Source organism: Pongo abelii, chromosome 20, assembly GCF_028885655.2.
Source record: "Pongo abelii isolate AG06213 chromosome 20, NHGRI_mPonAbe1-v2.0_pri, whole genome shotgun sequence".
Classification (NCBI taxonomy): domain Eukaryota; kingdom Metazoa; phylum Chordata; class Mammalia; order Primates; family Hominidae; genus Pongo; species Pongo abelii.
In genome coordinates, this window is record NC_072005.2 from 17130301 (window position 1) to 17149130 (window position 18830).

At 47.7% G+C, this 18830-nt stretch overlaps 1 protein-coding gene across 6 annotated transcripts in view; it reads right to left on the reverse strand.

Annotated features, from left to right (window-relative positions):
* The window catches only part of CPAMD8 (C3 and PZP like alpha-2-macroglobulin domain containing 8), a 138247-nt gene that overhangs the window by 32235 nt on the left and 87182 nt on the right, over window positions 1-18830 (reverse strand). For 5 of the 6 annotated variants that reach the window (XM_054539883.2, XM_054539886.2, XM_054539885.2 and 2 more), the window contains 4 exons: window positions 14860-14911; window positions 5488-5786; window positions 4554-4779; window positions 1396-1572 (listed from right to left, as the gene is read on the reverse strand). In XM_054539883.2, the coding sequence (XP_054395858.2) occupies window positions 1396-1572; window positions 4554-4779; window positions 5488-5786; window positions 14860-14911 (754 nt within the window). The remainder of the gene's footprint in view (window positions 1-1395; window positions 1573-4553; window positions 4780-5487; window positions 5787-14859; window positions 14912-18830) is intronic. The other variant, XM_054539890.2, reaches the window with a different exon arrangement.

Sequence of the window (18830 nt, forward strand, 5' to 3'; positions counted from 1 at the left end):
TGCACACCTGTAGTCCCAGCTACTCAGGAGGCTGAGGTGGGAGGCTCACTTGAGCCCAGGAGTTCAAGTCTGCAGTGAGCTATGATCGCACCATTGCACTCCAGCCTGGATGACAGAGCGAGACCCTGGCTCTTAAAAAAAAAAGAAGAAAAGAAAAGAAAGAGAATTAGTCACAGAGGTGACAGCCATGTGACTGTGAAGGCACAGAGCAGGCTGATCAGTCTATAAGCCAAGGAACACCTGGAGCCAGCAGACGCCAGGAGAGAGGCCTGGGACAGTCTCCCTCAGAGCCACCAGAAGGAACCAGCTCTGCGGACACCTTTATTTTTGGTCTCCAGAACTATAAGGAGATGACACATTTCTGTGATTCTAAGCCACTCAGTTTGTGGCATTTTCTTGTGGCAGTTTTAGGAAATGAACACAAGTGGGTTTGGGGGGAAGATGGCGGGGGTTGATTTGGGGTTTGTCGAGTCTGAACTGCGAGTTAGCTGGATGCACACAGGGTCCGGCTGTCCCCTGGAGGTACAGGCTGTTATTCACGAGGAGGGCTCATTCAACTCTGGGTGGTGTTTAAGAACCTGAGCCTGGATGGATCCATCACGGTGTGCCTGGCCCTGGGGCAGCTGGTGTCCACCTACCTCCCAGACCCTCACAAGTGCTAATCTGAGCCTCCAGGACCTGGCCTCAGTGGACTTGGCCTTCCTAGCTGTCCACGATCAGCCTTCAAGATGCCAGACTTTCAGCCTAGAGCAACCCCTGACTGTTTCTTCTTCTTTCTTCTTTTTTATTTTTTACAGTCGGGGTCTCACTCTGTCACCCTGGCTGGAGTGCAGTGGCACAATCACAGTTCACTGCAGCCTCCAACTCCTGGGCTCAAGCGATCCTCCTGCCTCAGCCTCCCAAGCAGCCAGGACTACAGGTGCATGCCACCATGTCTGGCTAATATTTTTTTATTTTTTGTAGAGACCGGGGTCTTGCTTTGTTGCCCAGGCTTGTCTCAAACTCCTGGGCTCAAGTGATCCTCCTGCCTCGGTCTCCCAAAGTGTTGGGATTACAGGCATCAGCCACTGTGCCTGGCCTTCTCTTTTATTTTCTAAATGTTATTTTTAATAATGCTGTTATATTATTATTGTTGTAAAAAAAAAAAACCCACACTTTAAAAAGATGCTTTTCCTCTCCCCGTATCTGAACAGCACCATCTCATCCTAACAGCCACAGACATCAGGCTCCTGCTGACAGTGACCAGATCGGGGCCACCCTGAATGGCCTCTTTTGCCCACTTCCTCCCATTTGCTGTGCCTGGTGTGTGGGCCACCTCCAGCGTGGTCTTCTCCACTGAAGGCTGAACCTGCCTCCCTTGCTCCCACCTCAACCCAGGCACTTTTTCCCCAATACCTTGTACTAGGTAGTCGGTGGTCTCTCTCTCCATCTCAGGGCTGAGCTGCTGGGTTTTCTGAAGATACTTCAAGACAAAGACGTTGGGAGCAAAGTGGATCATGTTCTGCTCTCCACAGCCAAAGGGCAGCCGCAGGAGGTTGTTGAGGTGGTTCAGGGTTGGCCCCATGACATCCCCTGGTGGGAAGGAGAAGAGAGTTGAGTTGGGGGCTGTCCCAGTTCAGTAGAGAACAGGGACAGCTTTACCCAGGGATGGGAGACTGTGTGTCACCCAGTCAGCCACCCAACTGCCCTTTGGACTGGCACCCTCTGCCTGCTCAGACCAGCTGGTGTCCTGGCTTTGGTGACAATTTTACACACCTCCTTCTGTGTTCTTTAGTTTTAACTCAGGTTTTCTTTCTCTAGCTTTTCATTCTGTTCAATGCTTTTTCCCTCCCTGGCTTTTAAAATAGGTGCATTGAAGGCTATACATTGGCCTCTTAAGTACAACTTTGGTTGCATCCTACAAATATTGGTATGTCTATACAATCATTCTCATTCCATTCTAGTCTTTCTAAAATATTCCTTTTTCTTTTCTTTTTTTTTTTTTTTTTTTTTTTTGAGGTGGAGTCTCGCTCTGTCGCCCAGGCTGGAGTGCAGTGGTGCGATCTCAGCTCACTGCAAGCTCCGCCTCCCAGGTTCACACCATTCTCCTGCCTCAGCCTCCCAAGTAGCTGGGACTACAGGCACCCACCACCATGCCCAGCTAATTTTTTTGTATTTTTAGTAGAGACGGGATTTCACCATGTTAGCCAGGATGGTCTCGAACTCCTGACCTCAGCTGATCCGCCCTCCTTGGCCTCCCAAAGTGCTGGGATTACAGGCATGAGCCACCACGCCACTGAGCTCCCCCGCCTTTTTTTTTTTTTTTTTTTTTGAGATGGAGTCTCACTCCATCACCCAGGCTGGAGTACAGTGGCACAATCTCAGTTCACTGCAACCTCTGCCTCCCAGGTTCAAGCAACTCTCCTGCCTCAGCCTCCTGAGTAGCTGGGACCACAGGCGTGTGCCACCACACCTGACTAATTTTTTATTCTTATTTTTTAGTAGAGACAGGGTTTCATCATGTTGTCCAGGCTGGTCTTGAACTCCTGACCTCAGGTGATCCACCTGCCTCTGCCTCCCAAAGTGCTGGAATAACAGGTATGATCCACTGCACCTGGCCCTAAAATATTCTTTCTAAAATATTCAGATTTTCTCTTTAACCAAGAGCATTTCGATTTTTAAAAAAAAGTTTCTATATGTATGGAGTTGGAGGTGCATTTTTCAAAGTTTTCTCTCTTTAAAAAAAAATTCTGGTTCTCCCATCCCCTTGACATTCCATATTCCTCTTCTTGGCTTCCTTGTCTCAAAGATTGCTGATGGACCCTCCTGGGACCCCCAATGACCCCTGAACACACCTGCTTTCCTTCTTTATTTTATTTTATTTATTTTTAGATGGAATCTCGCTCTGTCACCAGGCTGGACTGCAGTGGCGTGATCTCGGCTCACTGCAACCTCCGTCTCCCAGGTTCAAGTGATTCTCCTGCCTCAGCCTCCCAAGTAGCTGGGATTACAGGCTTGTGCCACCACGCCCAGCTAATTTTTGTATTTTTAGCAAAGATGGGGTTTCACCATGTTGGCCAGGATGGTCTTCATCTCTTGATCTCGTTATCCACCTGCCTCGGCCTCCCAAAGTGCTGGGATTACAAGCGTGAGCCACCGCACCTGGCCCCATCTTTCCTTCTTTAGCCTCTCTGCATGTCTCACTGAGGCTGCCATTGCCCCTACAGCTCTTGTTGCACAAATAGCCTGGCTACTTTCTCATCACCATGCTCTACGCTCCCCAGCTTCTTCTCCACCCGCTGTCACTGAAGGCACTGGCGCACGGATCCCAGCCGTCACCTCCTCTCCATTCCTGCCTCTTTGCTTCTTTTCCTATCTCTTTCAGTTCCGTCTTAGTCACTCAGCCCCACATCCACTCTGACTTGCTCTCGTGCCTCAGGAATTGTAAACTTGAAATTCCTCTGATCTGGCCACAACCACCTACCTGCCTGGGTCCCAGGGCCTCCACCCTCTGATGTCGGAGAGAGCCTTGACACCTTCATTTGGGTCCGTCCATCTCCTTCTGGCCTCTCACCCTCTCCTCCCAGGCTCAGGCCCATCCCAGACTCTCACCACCCTTCTGCCCGACTCCTAGCACTGGATCAATCACAGTCCCCACTTTCCCCTCCAGCACCTGGGCTACTAGAGGCATCCTGATATGGTTTGGCTGTGTCCCCAACCAAATCTTGTCTTGAATGGTAGCTCCCATAATTCCCACATGTTGTGGGAAGGACTCGGTGGGAGATAATTGAATTATGGGGGCAGTTTCCCCATACTGTTCTCGCGGTAGTGAATAAGGCTCACGAGATCTGATGGTTTTATAAGGGGAAACCCCTTTCACTTGGCTCATTCTCTCATCCTCACTCTGGCCATGTAAGATGTGCCTTTCACCTTCTGCCATGATCGTGAGGCCTTCCCAGCCACGTGAAACTGTGAGTCAATTAAACCTCTTTTTTCTTCATAAATTACCCAGTCTTGGGTATGTCTTTATCAGCAGCATGAAAACAGACTAATACACATCCCAACCCTACAGACCCCCTAAAGCTGCTTCCAGTGTCCCTAGTCAGAGCCTCTCACCCCTACTCAGCAACTGCTCCAGACGCCTGCCCCATCACCAAGACTCCCAAGGCCTCCATCCTGCACCGCATATCTGGCTGACTTATTCAGGCATTTGTGTTTTCTTGGATCTTGTCCTTGGCCCACTGCCCTCACAGGGTTCACTGCAGGTTCTTAGGGGTCACCCCACCCTGACCTCTGCATAAGGCTTAGACTTGGGGGGCTCTGGATCTGCCATCTCACCTGGACTAGGAGTCCCTCAATGGTGGGGTTGGGGTCAGCTCTTGGGCTGCCTCAATACCCAGCACATGGATGGGCATAGAGAAGGCACTGGAAGCTGCCTGTCAGGTGAGTGGGTGTATGGGTGGACACCCCAAGACACAGGTCCCCATCAAAGCCCAGCTTGAGACTAAGCCTGGAGTCTCAACCTCGGTTCTTGCCCCCTGACCTCTCCAAGCCAGGCTGTGGGACAGACGCACCAATGATGGAGGCGGTGGCCCGCTCAGACCCAGGGATGGCGCCGTGTGGGACCCCCAAGGTGAAGGCCTCGCTGTAGCTCTCGTCCACCTCCATCTTCCTCCAGATTCGGAATTCACCCATGGAGCCCCAGCCGGTGGAAAAGCCAATGAACTGGACCTCTGGTGGCCTCGGGAGGGTCCAGGCCACAATGACAGACTCATTGGACGGCTCTGGACCATGGCCAACCTGGAAAAAGAAACCAAGGCTGCTGGACGCTGGCAGGAAGCAGGCAGTAGGCACTCAGGTGGCAGTGATACCAGCTTTGTGGCCAGGGTCAGAGGCCTCAGCCATGCTCACAGCGCAAGGAAGGGTCTTCGGGGAGTCAGAGGTGAGAGAAACGAGGTTACCCCATCCATTAAACAGCTGACAGAAACATAAGGCATGGCACCTGCAGGTTCCAAAGTCACTGGGCTCCTTGGAACCTCTGGACCTTTGCACATGCTACTGCTCTGCCTGGAGAACATACTCTGCTCCCATTTTGCCTAGCGAACTCCTATTCATACTTCAAAACCTACTTTGGTTTTATGTTCTTCCTCTAGGAAGCAGTATTAGTTTCCTGTGTTGGGAAGCTGTGTTAGCTTCTATATTCTCTTTTCCTTGGCCCAGAAAACACCCCCAACTCCCATTTCACTTGCTCATGTCCATTCTTCTTTTCTCCCCTACCTCCTCTCTCTGCTCCCTGATCCCTGGGTGCTTCCTCTGCCACAGCTCTTGCTACATGTTTTTTTTTTTTTTTTTGGTATGCGACTCTAGACTAAGAACAACTTGAGGTGGTGCCCCATGTTTCCCTTGCTCCTCCCGACCCCGGATCTGAGCCTGGCACCAAACAGGAAGCAGCTAATATTGGAGGAACATGAGGTTTCTCCACAAGCCCCAGGCAGTTCTGCTGTATACCTGGATAAGGCCACCACGCCAGCTGATCCAGAATGTTCTGAATTCATCCCAGGAGAGGATCTTGGCCGTGTGTGCACTGGCCACGGGCTCTCCCATCTTGCTGGTGGAGATCCACGACCTGGTGTTCTGATGCCCCCCCAGGACGATCTCAATCATGCCTGCTGTGTCCTGGGGCCCAGAAGACAAGGCCACACGGGCATCATTGTGAGCTCGCACGGCCACATCAAAGCGGGTGAGGCGCAGTGGCCGCTGCACATACTGGAACTCATACTTGTTGGGGGTGGAGATGTGGACTCTCTCTGGATGGAGGAAAGGAGATGGGGAGTTGAGAGGGCACCTGGAGGCATCCCACTTTCCCTGATGGTACCTGGAGGTGAGCACCAGGACCAGAAGGAGTGGGACTCACTGTGACTCGGCACACATGGTGGAACGGTGTTGGCCTAACAATGGCACTGGCAATGGCACACAAAAGATAAAATGGGACTCGGCAGAGTGGCTGACACCTGTAATCCCAGCAGTTTAGGAGGCTGAGGCAGGAAGACTGCTTGAGGCCAGGAGTTCAACACCAGCCTGGGCAACATAGCAAGACTCTTATCTCTATAAAAATGTTTTTAAATTAACAGTGGCATGCATCTGTTGCCCCAGCTACTTGGGAGGCCAAGGCAGGAGGATCGCTTGAGCCCAGGAGTTCAAGGCTGCAGCGAGCCATGATTGCACCATTGCATTCCAGCCTGGGTGACTCTCTCTCTAAAAAACAAGCAAGACTCTCTTTCTAAAAAAACAAAAAGATAAGATGCTCAGGGATAAATCTGACCAAAGATGAGCAAGGTGCTGAAAATTGCAAAAGGCTGAAGAGAGAAACAAAAGAAAACCCAAATCAACAAAAGCTAGACCATGTTCATGGACTATCATGAACATGTGAGTTCTTCCCCAGATGGTTCTACAGATTCAAAGCAATCCCAATCAAAATCCCAGGAGGCTCTTTTGGAGAAATTGCTAAATGGATTCCAAAATTTATACAGACATGCAAAGGACCTAGGAGAGCTCAACTTTGGTAAAGAACCCAGCACTTTGGGAGGCTGAGGCAGGTGGACCACCTGAGATCAGGAGTTTGAGACCAGCTTGACCCACATGGTGAAACTCCGTCTCTACTAAAAAGACAAAAATTAGTCGGGCATGGTGGTAGGTGCCTGTAATCCCAGCTACTCAGGAGGCTGAGGCAGGAGAATCACCAGGAAGTGGAGCTTGCAGTGAGCTGAGATTGTGCCACTGCACTCCGGCATCGGCGACAAGAGTGAAACTCCATCTCAAAAAAAAAAAAAAAGAACACAACTGGAAAACTCACACTTTCTGACACTGAGACTTACCATAGTGACAGGAATCACCACAATGTGATATGAGTATCAGGAAACATAAATGCATCAATTATTATGTGGGGAGAGGGGCTTCTTAGAGGCATCTGGTACTTGCCTCCTTGACAAAGAACAAAAATAACAAGTAGATCATCACACTTTGACTAATCCATCTAAGAACACTGGAATTCAACAGAGAAGTGACAAGAAACACCTAAAGTGAAGAAGGAAATGGAAATAACGCACGGTGCTTGGTGGGAATCGGCTGGGAGCCTGGAGTAGCTCCCCAGTGCGAGGAAAGGGTAAGTGAGTGAACCCCAGTGGTCCTCATTCCCACTGTGGACTCTAGCAGCTCTAGCCATGGGAGAGCCCCTAGATCCTCGTGGGCCGCAGACTAGCCTAGGGAGATACCCAGAGATTGTGCAAAGATACTGTTCCAGAGAGGGGGCTAAGGCTGGGTCTCACACACCCCTGAGCTCTAAGCAGCTACAGCAGGGCACCGTATCGAGATCCCAGCCACTGCCAGGCTGCATTCTCCCTGGGGGCCAAACAGCTCCTGCATCTTCATATCTCTGGAGCCCCACTTACATTCCCTGCTCACAGCCACCACCAAGGCTGGCTGCTGCCACCAGGACTGAAGCCCAAGCCATTGGCAATGACCTCACTGCCCCCAGCAGTGAAGCTGCCGCACACTTTCATGTGCCCCGAGGGCTAACTCCCCAACCTGCAGCAACTGCCACTATGGGATGCTGCAGCCAGGGGCCAAAGCATGAGCAAAGCTCATGCTCCCCAGCCACCTGCATATGGCTGCCGTCACTGGAAGCAACTGCACCCTCCCCAGTAGCAAGGCTGAACCCAAGCATTCCACCAGAACCCTGAGAATCACCCCACCCCTGCCTACCATAGCCAGCAACTGCACACACCACCAGGGAGCCTGACATAGGTTGGCCCAGCCCAGCTCTGTCCCCGCAAGTGCCTGAGGGTGCCATCCAAGGGCCTTGAGACTGCCCAGCCTAGTTCACCACAGCAGGCACCTGAGCGCTCCTCCTAGGCACCTAAGGTCAGGCTCACCCAACCTAATGTGTGCCACTATCACCACAGCTGGCACACACCTCCCCTATGCCACCTGTGGGCAAGGAGGTTGGCCTACCCAGCCTGTCACAGCCACCACCAACACCAGAACAGACCGCTTGGGAGCCGGAGGGTCATCCCACCACTGCTACCGCCGGTGCCCGTGCGATGCCCACTGCCCAGGGGCTCAAGAACCTATCCATCTTCCTGGCCCACCGCTGCCACTACTGGCATTCAAGCAAGCTTCCTGGAAGTCCAAAAGTTGGCCCACCTGGATCCACTAACACTGGTACCAGTGTAGAATGCCCTGGTGCTCAAGGAAGGCATGCTTTGCCCACTGCTGCCAACACTGGGACCTGAGGACAGGTCCATCTGGCTTCCCCATCCCCAGCAAAACTTCATCACAGCCTCCACTAATAACTGCACCCTAAGCCACTGAGGAAATCACAGACACCACTGATGCTGTTTATAGCTAAAGAAATCATATGGAGACTACACTACTATACACTTTCAGAATCAACCTAAACGCTGTACCCAACCAACACCACAGACACATCTTCAGGAAAAAGTCTTCCTCTATGAAAGCAAATTCAAAAGATTGGAAGAAGTGACTGTTACACCAAACACCAAACGTATAGACATCACTGTGAGAACACAAGAAACATGAAAAAGCAAGGAAATGTGACATCACCAAAGAAACACAATAATTCTTGAGCAACAGATTCCAGTAAAAAAAAAAAAAAAGTATGTAATCTTGGAAAAATAATTCAAAATAATGACATTAGCTGAGTGTGGTGGCTCACACCTCTAATTCCAATACTTTGAGGGTCAAGGCAGGTGAATTGCTTGAGGCCAGGCATTCAAGACCAGCCTGGGCAACATGGCGAAACCCCATCTCTAACAAAAATGCAAAAAATTAGCCAGGCGTGGTGGCATGTGCCTGTCGTCCTAGCTTCCTGGGGGGCCGAGGTGGAAGGATCACCTGGGCCCAAGAGGTCAAGGCTGCAGTGAGCCATGATTGTGCCACTGCACTCCAGCCTGGGCAACAGAGTGAGATCCTGTCTCAAGAAATAATAATGGTAATGATATAAAAGAAGCTCAGTGAGACAAAAGAGAATACATAAGAACCATACAAAGAAGTCAGAAAAACAATTCAAAAAGGAACCAAACAAATTCTGAAACTGAAGAATTCATTAAATGAATTCGTTAAATGAAATACAAAATACAATAGGAAGCTTCAATAATAAACTAGATGAAGTAGAAGAAAGAATTTCAGAACTTGAAGACAGATCTTTTAAAATAACCCAATCAGACAAAAATAAAGACAAAAGAAAGAACAAAGCCAACATGACAAATGGGACACTATAAAGTAACCAAATACTCAAAATTTTGGTGTCCCAGAAAGTGAAGAAAAAACAAAAAGGGTAGAAAACCTATTTAACAAAATAATAGCTGAAAACTTCCCAAGTCTAACAAGAGATTTAGGCATCCAGATACAGGAAGCTCAGACACCTCCAAATGGGTATAATTCAAAAAGGTCTTCTCCACAGCACATTATGGTCAAACTGTCAAAAGACAAAAATATCATTTTTTTCTTTTACTTTTTCTTTTCCCTTTTTTCCAGTGTGGTTGGACAAAAAGATAGTTTTAAAGACAGCAAGAAAGGGCTTGGCATGGTGGCTCACACCTGTAATCCCAACACTTTGGGAGGCTGAGGCAGGAAGATCACTTGAGGCCAGGAGTTCAAGACCAGCTTGGGCAACATAATCTTTTCAATAAATGGCGCTGGAACAGTTGGCTATCCAAATGCAGAAACATAAACTTTGATGCATACCTTGCATGGTAATCCAAAATTAACTCAAAATGAATCATGGCCACTTTGTAAGTGTAAAACTTAAAACTACAAAATTTTGAGGAAAAAAACAGGGTTTAGCAAAGATTTCTTAAATATAGCAAACGCATTAATGAATAAAAAGAAAAAATAATAAATTGCACTTAATTAATATAAAAAAACTTCTGCTTCTCAAAAGATATAATTAAGAGAATGAATGAAAAGATAAGCCACGGTCTGGGAGAAATATTTTTGCAAAGCATTTATCTGATAAAGAACTTGTATCCAGAATATATTTTCAAATCTCAAAATGCAATAAAAAAGGTACAACTCAATTTTGAACAGGTTAAAAGATTGGAACAGACATTTTTCCAAAAAAAAAAAAAAGACATACTCATAGCAAACAGGCAAATGAAAATATGCTTAACATCATTAGTCATGATGGAAATGCAAGCTGAAACCACAGGGAGATGTCACTGGGTATCTATTAGAATGGCTAAAATTTAAAAGACTAACAATACTAAGTGTGGGTGAGGATGGGGAGGAAATGGAACTCTCACATACTGCAGGTGGGAATACAAAATGGCCTGAGCACTTTAGAAAATAGGTTGGCAGTTTCTTAAAAAGTTGAACATACACGAACCATATGATTCTGTTCTTTCATTCCTAGCTATTGACCCAAGAGAAAGGAAAGCATGTTACCCAGAAAAGACACAAATGATAATAGTAGCTTTATCTGAGATACTCCCAAACTCGAAACAGCTTGAAAGTTCATCAACAGATGAATGGATAAATACATTGTGATATATCCATTCAATGGAATCCTACTCAGCCTTAAAATGATTGAATTATTGACACATGCACCATGGATGAATCTCAAAATTATTATCCTGAAAGAAACCAGACAAAAAGAATACATACTACATGATTCCATTTATATAAAATTCTAGAAAGTACAAACTAATCTACAGAGACAGAAAGCAGCTCAGTGGTCCCTAGTGATGGAGTAAACAGGGGTGAAGGTGAAGGAAATGTTTGTTATCTTAGTTGTGACAATGGTTTCACAGACGTACATATATGTTAAAACTCACCAAATTGTACATTCAAATGTGTGCAATTTATTGTATGTAAATTATGCCTCAATAAACATATTTAAAATGTTATTGGCTTTACTATTCATATAAATATGTTCATAAAAGTGTTAATTACAATATTAAAAAGTAGAAGTACTATAAGAAAGTCCAGTAATATGTTCCAAAATGTTCCACAACATGTTCTAAAATGCTCCATAATGGTTAAATTATGGAACAGTTATTATGAAACATTCTGAGGCTGTCTTGAAATGCTGTTCATAAAGACTTAATAACCAGAAAAAGTGCTCAGAATGTGTTAAGTGAAAAATGCAGCATATATAATTATATAGTGCATGAAGTAACAACTATGTTAAAACCAACAATAATCAACCCTATGAAAGCAAATACAACAAAATGTCAAAGGAAGTCTTCTTTGGGTGTGAACCAGAGGAGATGCTTTTCCTTCTACCTTCCCAAATTTCTGCAATACACATGTATTGCTTCTCACTTTACAATGTTTTAATTGTGGTAAAATATATATAATATAAAATTTATCATCTTAACCATTTTTCAGGGTAGAGTTCAATGGCATTAAGTACTCTCACAGTGTTGTGCAACCACCACCACCATCACCCATTTCAAGAACTCTTTTCATCTTGTAAAACTGTAACTTTGCACCCATTACATTAAACACTTGCTCCCTATTCCCTCCTCTCCCCAGCCTCTTGCAAACACCATTCTACTTTCTTTCTCTATGATTTTGACTACTCTAAGTGCCTCATATAAGTGGAATCATATGGTATTTGTACATATGTATTGCTTTTAAAAATGTTTTTAACTTAAAGTTTTGCTAAGATAATCACATGCAATTGTTATAAATAATTCAGAGAGCTCTCTGTACCCGTTTCCCCCCCTCCCCATGGTAACATCTGGCAAAATCACAATCAGGAATATTGACATTGATACAATCCATCAATCTTATTCAGCTTTCTCCAATTCTATTTGTACTTTGTATGTGAGTGCCATGTAATTTTATCACATACGTAGGTACACGAATCCACCACCACAGTCAAGGTACTAAACATTCCCAACACCACAGAGATTCTCACCGTTGCCCATTTATAACCATATCCATCCCCTACTTCCTCCTCCCTCTCCCTAACCCCTGGCAACCACTAATATGACCTCCATTTATAAAATTTTGTTATTTCAAAAATATAAATGGAATAATTCATGTATCTTTTGGGATTTTCTTCCCACTCAATTCCCTTCATTCAAGATTCATCCAAGTTGTTTTATGTATCAATAGTTTGTCCTTTTTATTAATGAGTAGTATTCCAAGGCTTGAATGCACAGCTTGTTAAGTCATTCACCTGCTGAAGGACATCCGGGCTGTTTCCAGTTTGGGGCTACTACAAATAAAGCTAATATGAACATCTGTGTACAAGTTTTTGTGTGAACATAAGTCTTTGTTTCTCTGAGATCAATACTCAGGAGTACAACTGCTGAGTGGTGGGGTAGTTGCATGCTCAGTTTTTTAAGAAACCACCAAACTGTTTTTAAAAACTACCAAAGGTGGCTGTACCATTTTACATTTCCACCAGCAATGTTTGGGTGGTCCACTTTCTCCACATCTTTGCCATCATTTAGTGTTCACTTTTTTTTTTTTTTTTTTTTTTTTGAGATAGCATCTCACTCTGTCGCCTAGGCTGGAGTGTGGTGGTGCCATCACAGTTCACTGCCACCTCAGCCTCTCAGGGTCAAGCAATCCTCCCACCTCAGCCTCCAAGTAGCTAGGACTACAGGCACAAGCCACCATGCCCAGCTAATATTTTGTATTTTGTAGAAACAGGGTCTCATCATGTTGCCCAGGCTGGTCTTGAACTTCTGGACTCAAGCTCTCCACCCACCTTGGCCTCTCAAAGTGCTGGGATTACAGGCATGAGCCACTGTGCCCAGCTCTATTTTTAATCTTAGCCATTCTTATAGGTGGTGTGTAGGGGTATGTCATTATGCTGTAATTTGCATTTCCCTAATGATAAATGATGTTGAACATCTTTTTATGTGCAATTTGCCATCTGTATGTCTCCTCAGGTGAAACGTATGGTTATTTCTTTTGCCCACTTTTTTGTTTGTTTGTTGTTGTTGTTGAGATGGAGTCTCATTCTGTCACCCAGGCTGGAGTGCAGTGGCGCAATCTCGGCTCACTGCAACCTCTGCCTCCCAGGTTCAAGCTGTTCTCATGCCTCAGCCTCCCAAGTAGCTGGGACCACAGGCACCTGCCACCATGCCTGGCTAATTTTTTTTTTTTTTTTTTTTTGTATTTTTTGTAGAGATGGAGTTTCACCATGCTGGCCAGGCTGGTCTCGAACTCTTGACCTCAAGTGATCCACCTGCCTCAGCCTCCCAAAGTGCTGGGATTACAGGTGTAAGCCACCACAGTCGGCCTTGCCCACTTTTAATTAGATGGTTTGTTTTATTCACTACTGAATTGGAGACTTCTTTATATATTCTAAAAGCTAGTAATTTGATAAGGTTTGCAAATGTGTTTTCTCCCAGTCTGTAGACTACAGTTCCTCCCTTAACAGGGTTTATTGTGGAGAAAAAAACTTTTAAAGTTTGATGAGGTTTATTTATTAATGTTTCCTTTTATAGATTGTACTTTTCAAATCTAAAAACTATATGCTTGGTTCTAGGTAGCAGATCTTTTTTTCCCTCTTTTCTTTCTCCTTCCTTCCTTTTTTTCCTTCCTTTCCTTCCCTTCCTCTTTCCTTTCTCCCTTCCTGCCTTCCTTCCTTCCTTCCTTCCTTCCTCCTTCCTTCCTTTCTTCCTTCCCTCCGTCCGTCCCTCCCTCCCTTCCTTACTTCATTTTTTTGAGACAGCTTTTCTCTCTGTCAACTAGGCTGGAGTGTAGTGGTACAATAAAGGCTCACTGCAACCTCCACCTCCTGGGCTCAAGCAATCCTCCCACCTCCACCTCCCAAGTAGCTGGGACTACAGGCGTGCACCACCACGTCTGGCTAAGTTTTTGTTTGTTTAATTTTTTGTAGAGATGGGATTTCACCATGTTGCCCAGGCTGTCCTACGCTTTTTTCTAAAAGCACTATGGTTTTACATGTAAGTCCGTGATCCATTTTGGGTTCATTCTTGTGTAAGGTGTGATCTTTAGGTCCAGCCTCATGTGTTGTTGTTGTTTTGAGACGGAGTCTCACTCTGTCACCCAGGCCGGAGTGCTGTGATGCAATCTCGGCTCACTGCAACCTCCACCTCTTGGGTTCAAGAGATTCTCCTGCCTCAACCTCCCAAGTAGCTGGGATTACAGCCACACACAACCACACCTGGCTAACTACTTTTTTTTTTTTTTTTTTTTGAGTTGGAGTCTCGCTCTGTCACCCAGGCTGGAGGGCAATGGCGTGATCTCGGCTCACTGCAACCTCTGCCTCCCGGGTTCAAGTGATTCTCCTGCCTCAGCCTCCTGAGCAGCTGGGATTACAGGTGCGCGCCACCAGGCCCAGCTAATTTTTTGTATTTTTAGTAGAGACGGGGTTTCACCATGTTGGTCAGGCTTGGTCTCGAACTCCTGACCTTGTGATCCACCCGCCTTGGCCTCCCAAAGTGCTGGGGTTACAGGCGTGAGCCACCACGCCCGGCCAACTTTGTACTTTTAGTATTGATAAGTTTCACCATGTTGGCCAGGCTGGTCTCAAACTCCTGACTTCAAATGATCCACCTTGCTCAGGCTCCCAAAGTGCTGGGATTATAGGCGTGAGCCACGGTGCCCGGCCAGCCTAACCTTCTTGCTTGGTGCCTGCAGTGCACATTCCTGTGTATTCATTCCCTGCGTGGTGGATGCCCCACCCTCACTGACTCTGCCTGTCCCCAGCTGGGACATTGCTTTTCCTAAACCACAGTGTCCCCTTCCCCCGGGAAGGTCAGGTGCTCACTTTACAGTGGGACAGCCCCCACAGTGTGGGAAAGGGGGAAGGCCAAAGTCCTGACCCAGCCAGGTTGCCACACCTTAGCAGGATGGGCACGGGGGACTCACCACTGGGACAGAAGAACGCACTGTAGGTGTACGCCCGGGGTACTCCTTCAGCCTGAAACAAAGAAACAAGGAGAACTGAGTGCTGGGGCGGTGAGGGGGATGGTCAGCTCAGCGGAGCAGCTGGCTCTCCCACAGCAATGACTTCAAGTCCAGACCACATAACTGTGCTTCCAGGGTTTACGTGGTATCAGCACGGTCACACCAAGATCACAGGTGCATGGAGCGGGACAGGGCCACCCACTTCCCAGGATCCAATGGGGAAACTGAGGCTGCTCCCCCTTGCTGGCCAAACGAAACCCACCAACTGCTTCTAAACTTGTCATGGGGCCGACACCCCTACCCTACCCTCCCAGCCAACCCCTTCCTCCCATCTCCCTCTGGGCAGGGGACATCATGAGGACAAATGAGCCAGGTTCTGAGGCCTCATTTGACATCTGTCAGCACTGTGAGAGGGGCTCCTGCATCTGCCAAGGACGGGTCTCCGTCCCACTGTCTGTTCACCACATCTCTTGTCTCCTGTCTCTTCCATCTGGGTTCTCATTTCTGCTTCTTCTATGGATGACCCCAAATACCGGAAGGCAGCTGTCTCAGTCTCTTAAAAAGGGATGCCCAGAATTTAACCCCCTACACCTTGCGGAGCTTGGTCTGACCAACATGGCCCCTGTGGGGGCCCTCGGATCAGACCTCAAAGGGTTAACATGGGGCAACTGCAGACAGGAGGCCTGGCAACGCCTTTCCCCATTAAGATGGTCAATTTTATTTATTTATTTATTTATCTATTTATCTATCTAGAGACAGAGCCTCACTCTGTCGCCCAGGCTGGAGTGCAGTGGTGTGATCTCAGCTCATTGAAACCTCTGCCTCCTGGGTTTAAGCAATTCTCACGCCTCAGCCTCCCAAGTAGCTGGGACTACAGGCACATGCCACCACGCCAGGCTAATTTTTTATATTTTTAGTGGAGATGGGATTTTGCCATGTTGGCCAGGCTAGTCTCAAACTCCTGACCTCAAGCGATCCGCCTGCCTTGGCCTCCCAAAATGCTGGGATTACAGGCATGAGCCACCGCACCCAGCCTAGGATGGTCAATTTTAGGTGTCAACTGGACTGGGCTCCGGGATGCCCAGGTAGCTGGTTAAACACTCTATTTGGGCGTGTCCAGGAAGTGCTTCCACAAGAGATCAGCATTGGTGTTGGAGGACTGAGTAGGGCACACGGCCCTCTCCAATGTGAGTGGGCACCATCCAAGCTGTTAAACATCTCCTGATAGAACAAGACAGAGGAAGATTGGTTCCACTCTCTGCCCAACTTCTTGAGCTGGGACATCGATCTTCTCCTGCTCCTGGTTCCCAGGCCTTCAGACCTGGGCTGGAATCTACACCATTGGTTCTCCAGCTCTCAGGCCTTCCAGCTATACCACTGGCTTTCCTGGGTCTCTAGCTTGTTTTGTTGTTGTTGTTTTGTTTTGTTTTTTGTTTTTTGTTTTTTAGATGGAGTATCACTCTGTTGCCCAGGCTGGAGTGCAATGGTGTGATCTCAGTTCACTGCAACCTCTGCCTCCTGAGTTCAAGTGATCCTCCTGCCTCAGCCTCCCGAGTAGCGGGGATTACAGGCACCCACCACCAGGTCCAGCTAATTTTTGTATTTTTAGTAGAGACAGGGTTTCACTATGCTGGCCAGGCTAGTCTCGAACTCCTGACCTCAGGTGATCTGCCTGCCTCAGCCTCCCAAAGTGCTAGGATTACAGGAGTGGGCCACCACGCCCGGCCTCCTGGGTCTCCTCTATCTGGCAGAGGGCAGCTTGTAAACTTCTCGGCTTCTATAAGCACATGAGCCAGCACCTTATGATAGACCTATCCTACAGATGTATGTGTGGGAGTGTGTGTATATAACAAATCTCATTCTATGTATGTGTGTTGGGGGGATTTCTGTTTCTCTTGTGAATCCTAATACAACCATTCCTGCTGACTGGCTTAGGGCCACTCACTCAACCTCTCTGGACCCCCATTTCAGCATCTCTAAGATGGGGATAAAGACCACTAACCTCACCTTGTGACGGGGTTATCATGCTTCAGAAGGGGTCTGGAGTCTTCTCAGTGCTACTGACAGTCAGTTCTTGTTATATTTTCTCATCCTTACCTACTTTCATTCCAAAGCTCTCCTTGAAATTGTCATTTGTCTATACTGATGAGTCCAGGAGATGCTTGTCCCCACTCACATCCACTTCCTAGTAAACTTCCCAGGGTTGGTGCTGAGAGGCCGAGGACACCATCTCAGGCTACACCGAGCCGTCCACCTGCCAGGATTTCATCTCACACCTGCCAGGCCCGATGTGGAGCCCACGGGTCATTTGCTAAGCTAGGGGGCACCAGGGAAGGCCCCAGAAGCATTGCTTAGGCCTCAGTAACCCCCTGTCTACCAGCCTGGCACCTTGTTGGGAAAAGGATTTGGAGCAATGGGCAGGGCTAGGCCATTGTAACCCACGGTGGTTTTTTGTTTTTTGTTTTTGAGATGGAGTCTCGCTCTGTCGCCCAGGCTGGAGTCCAGTGGCACAGTCTCGGCTCACTGCAACCTCTGCCTCCCAGGTTCAAGCAATTCTCCTGTCTCAGCCTCCTGAGTAGCTGGGATTACAAGTGCCTGCCACCACGCCTGGCTAATTTTTTGTATAGTTTAGTAGAGACGGGGTTTCACCATGTTGGCCAGGCTGGTCTCGAACTCCTGGCCTCAGGTGATCCACCTGCCTCGGCCTCCCAAAGTGCTGGGATTACAGGCATGAGCCACGGTGCCTGGCCTCATGGTAGCTTTTTAACAGCTGCATAATCCTAAAAATTGTGCATAACCCAAATGTCCACCATAGGTGAACGGATAAGGAAAATGTGGTCCATCCATCCAATGGAATACGATTGGGCCATAGAAGCAAGCACGGATCCATGCTGCACCGTGGATGAACCCTGAACATATTGTGCTGAGTGAGAGAAGCCAGACTCAAAAGGCCACATGTTGTATGATTCCATTGATACAAAATGTCCAGTGGACAAATCCATAGAGACAGAACCAGATCCATTCTGCTGGTGGCGAGTGATATGGTTTGGATTTGTGTCCCCGCCCAAATCTCATGTTGAATTGTATCCCTCAATGTTGGAAGAGGGGCCTGGCGGAAGGCGATTGGATCATGGGGGCAGATTTCCCCCTTGCTGTTCTTGTGATAATGAGTGAGTTCTCATGAGATCTGGTTGTTTAAAACTGTGAAGCAGCTGGGCACGGTGGCTCACGCCTGTAATCCCAGCACTTTGGGAGGCCGAGGTGAGCGAATCATGAGGTCAAGAGATAGAGACCATCCTGGCCAACATGGTGAAACCCCATCTCTACTAAAAATATAAAAATTATCCGGGCGTGGTGGCGGGTGCCTGTAATCCCAGCTATTCGGGAGGCTGAGGCAGGAGACTCGCTTGAACCAGGGGGGTGGAGGTTGCAATGAGCTGAGATCACGCCACTGCACTCCAGCCTGGTGACAGAGCGAGACTCCATCTGAAAACAACAACAACAACAACAAAACTGTGAAGCACCTCCCCCTTCCCTCCTCCTCCTGCTCCAGCCATGTAAGACACGCCTGCTTCTCCTTCACCTCCTGCCATGATTGTAAGTTTCCTGAGGCCTCTCCAGCCATGCTTCCTGTACAGCCTACCGAACTGTGAGCCAATTAAACCTCTTTTCTTTACTAATTATCCAGTCATGACTGGGCATGGTTGCTCATGCTTGTAATCCCAGCACTTTGGGAGACCGAGGCAGGCGGATCACCTAAGGTCAGGAGTTCAAGACCAACCTGGCCAACATGGTGAAACCCCGTCTCTACTAAAAATACAAAAATTAGCCGGGTGTGGTGGTGCACGCTTGTAGTCCCCGCTACTCAGGAGGCTGAGAAAGAAGAATCACTTGAACCTGGGAGGTGGAGGGTGCAGTGAGCTGAGATTGTA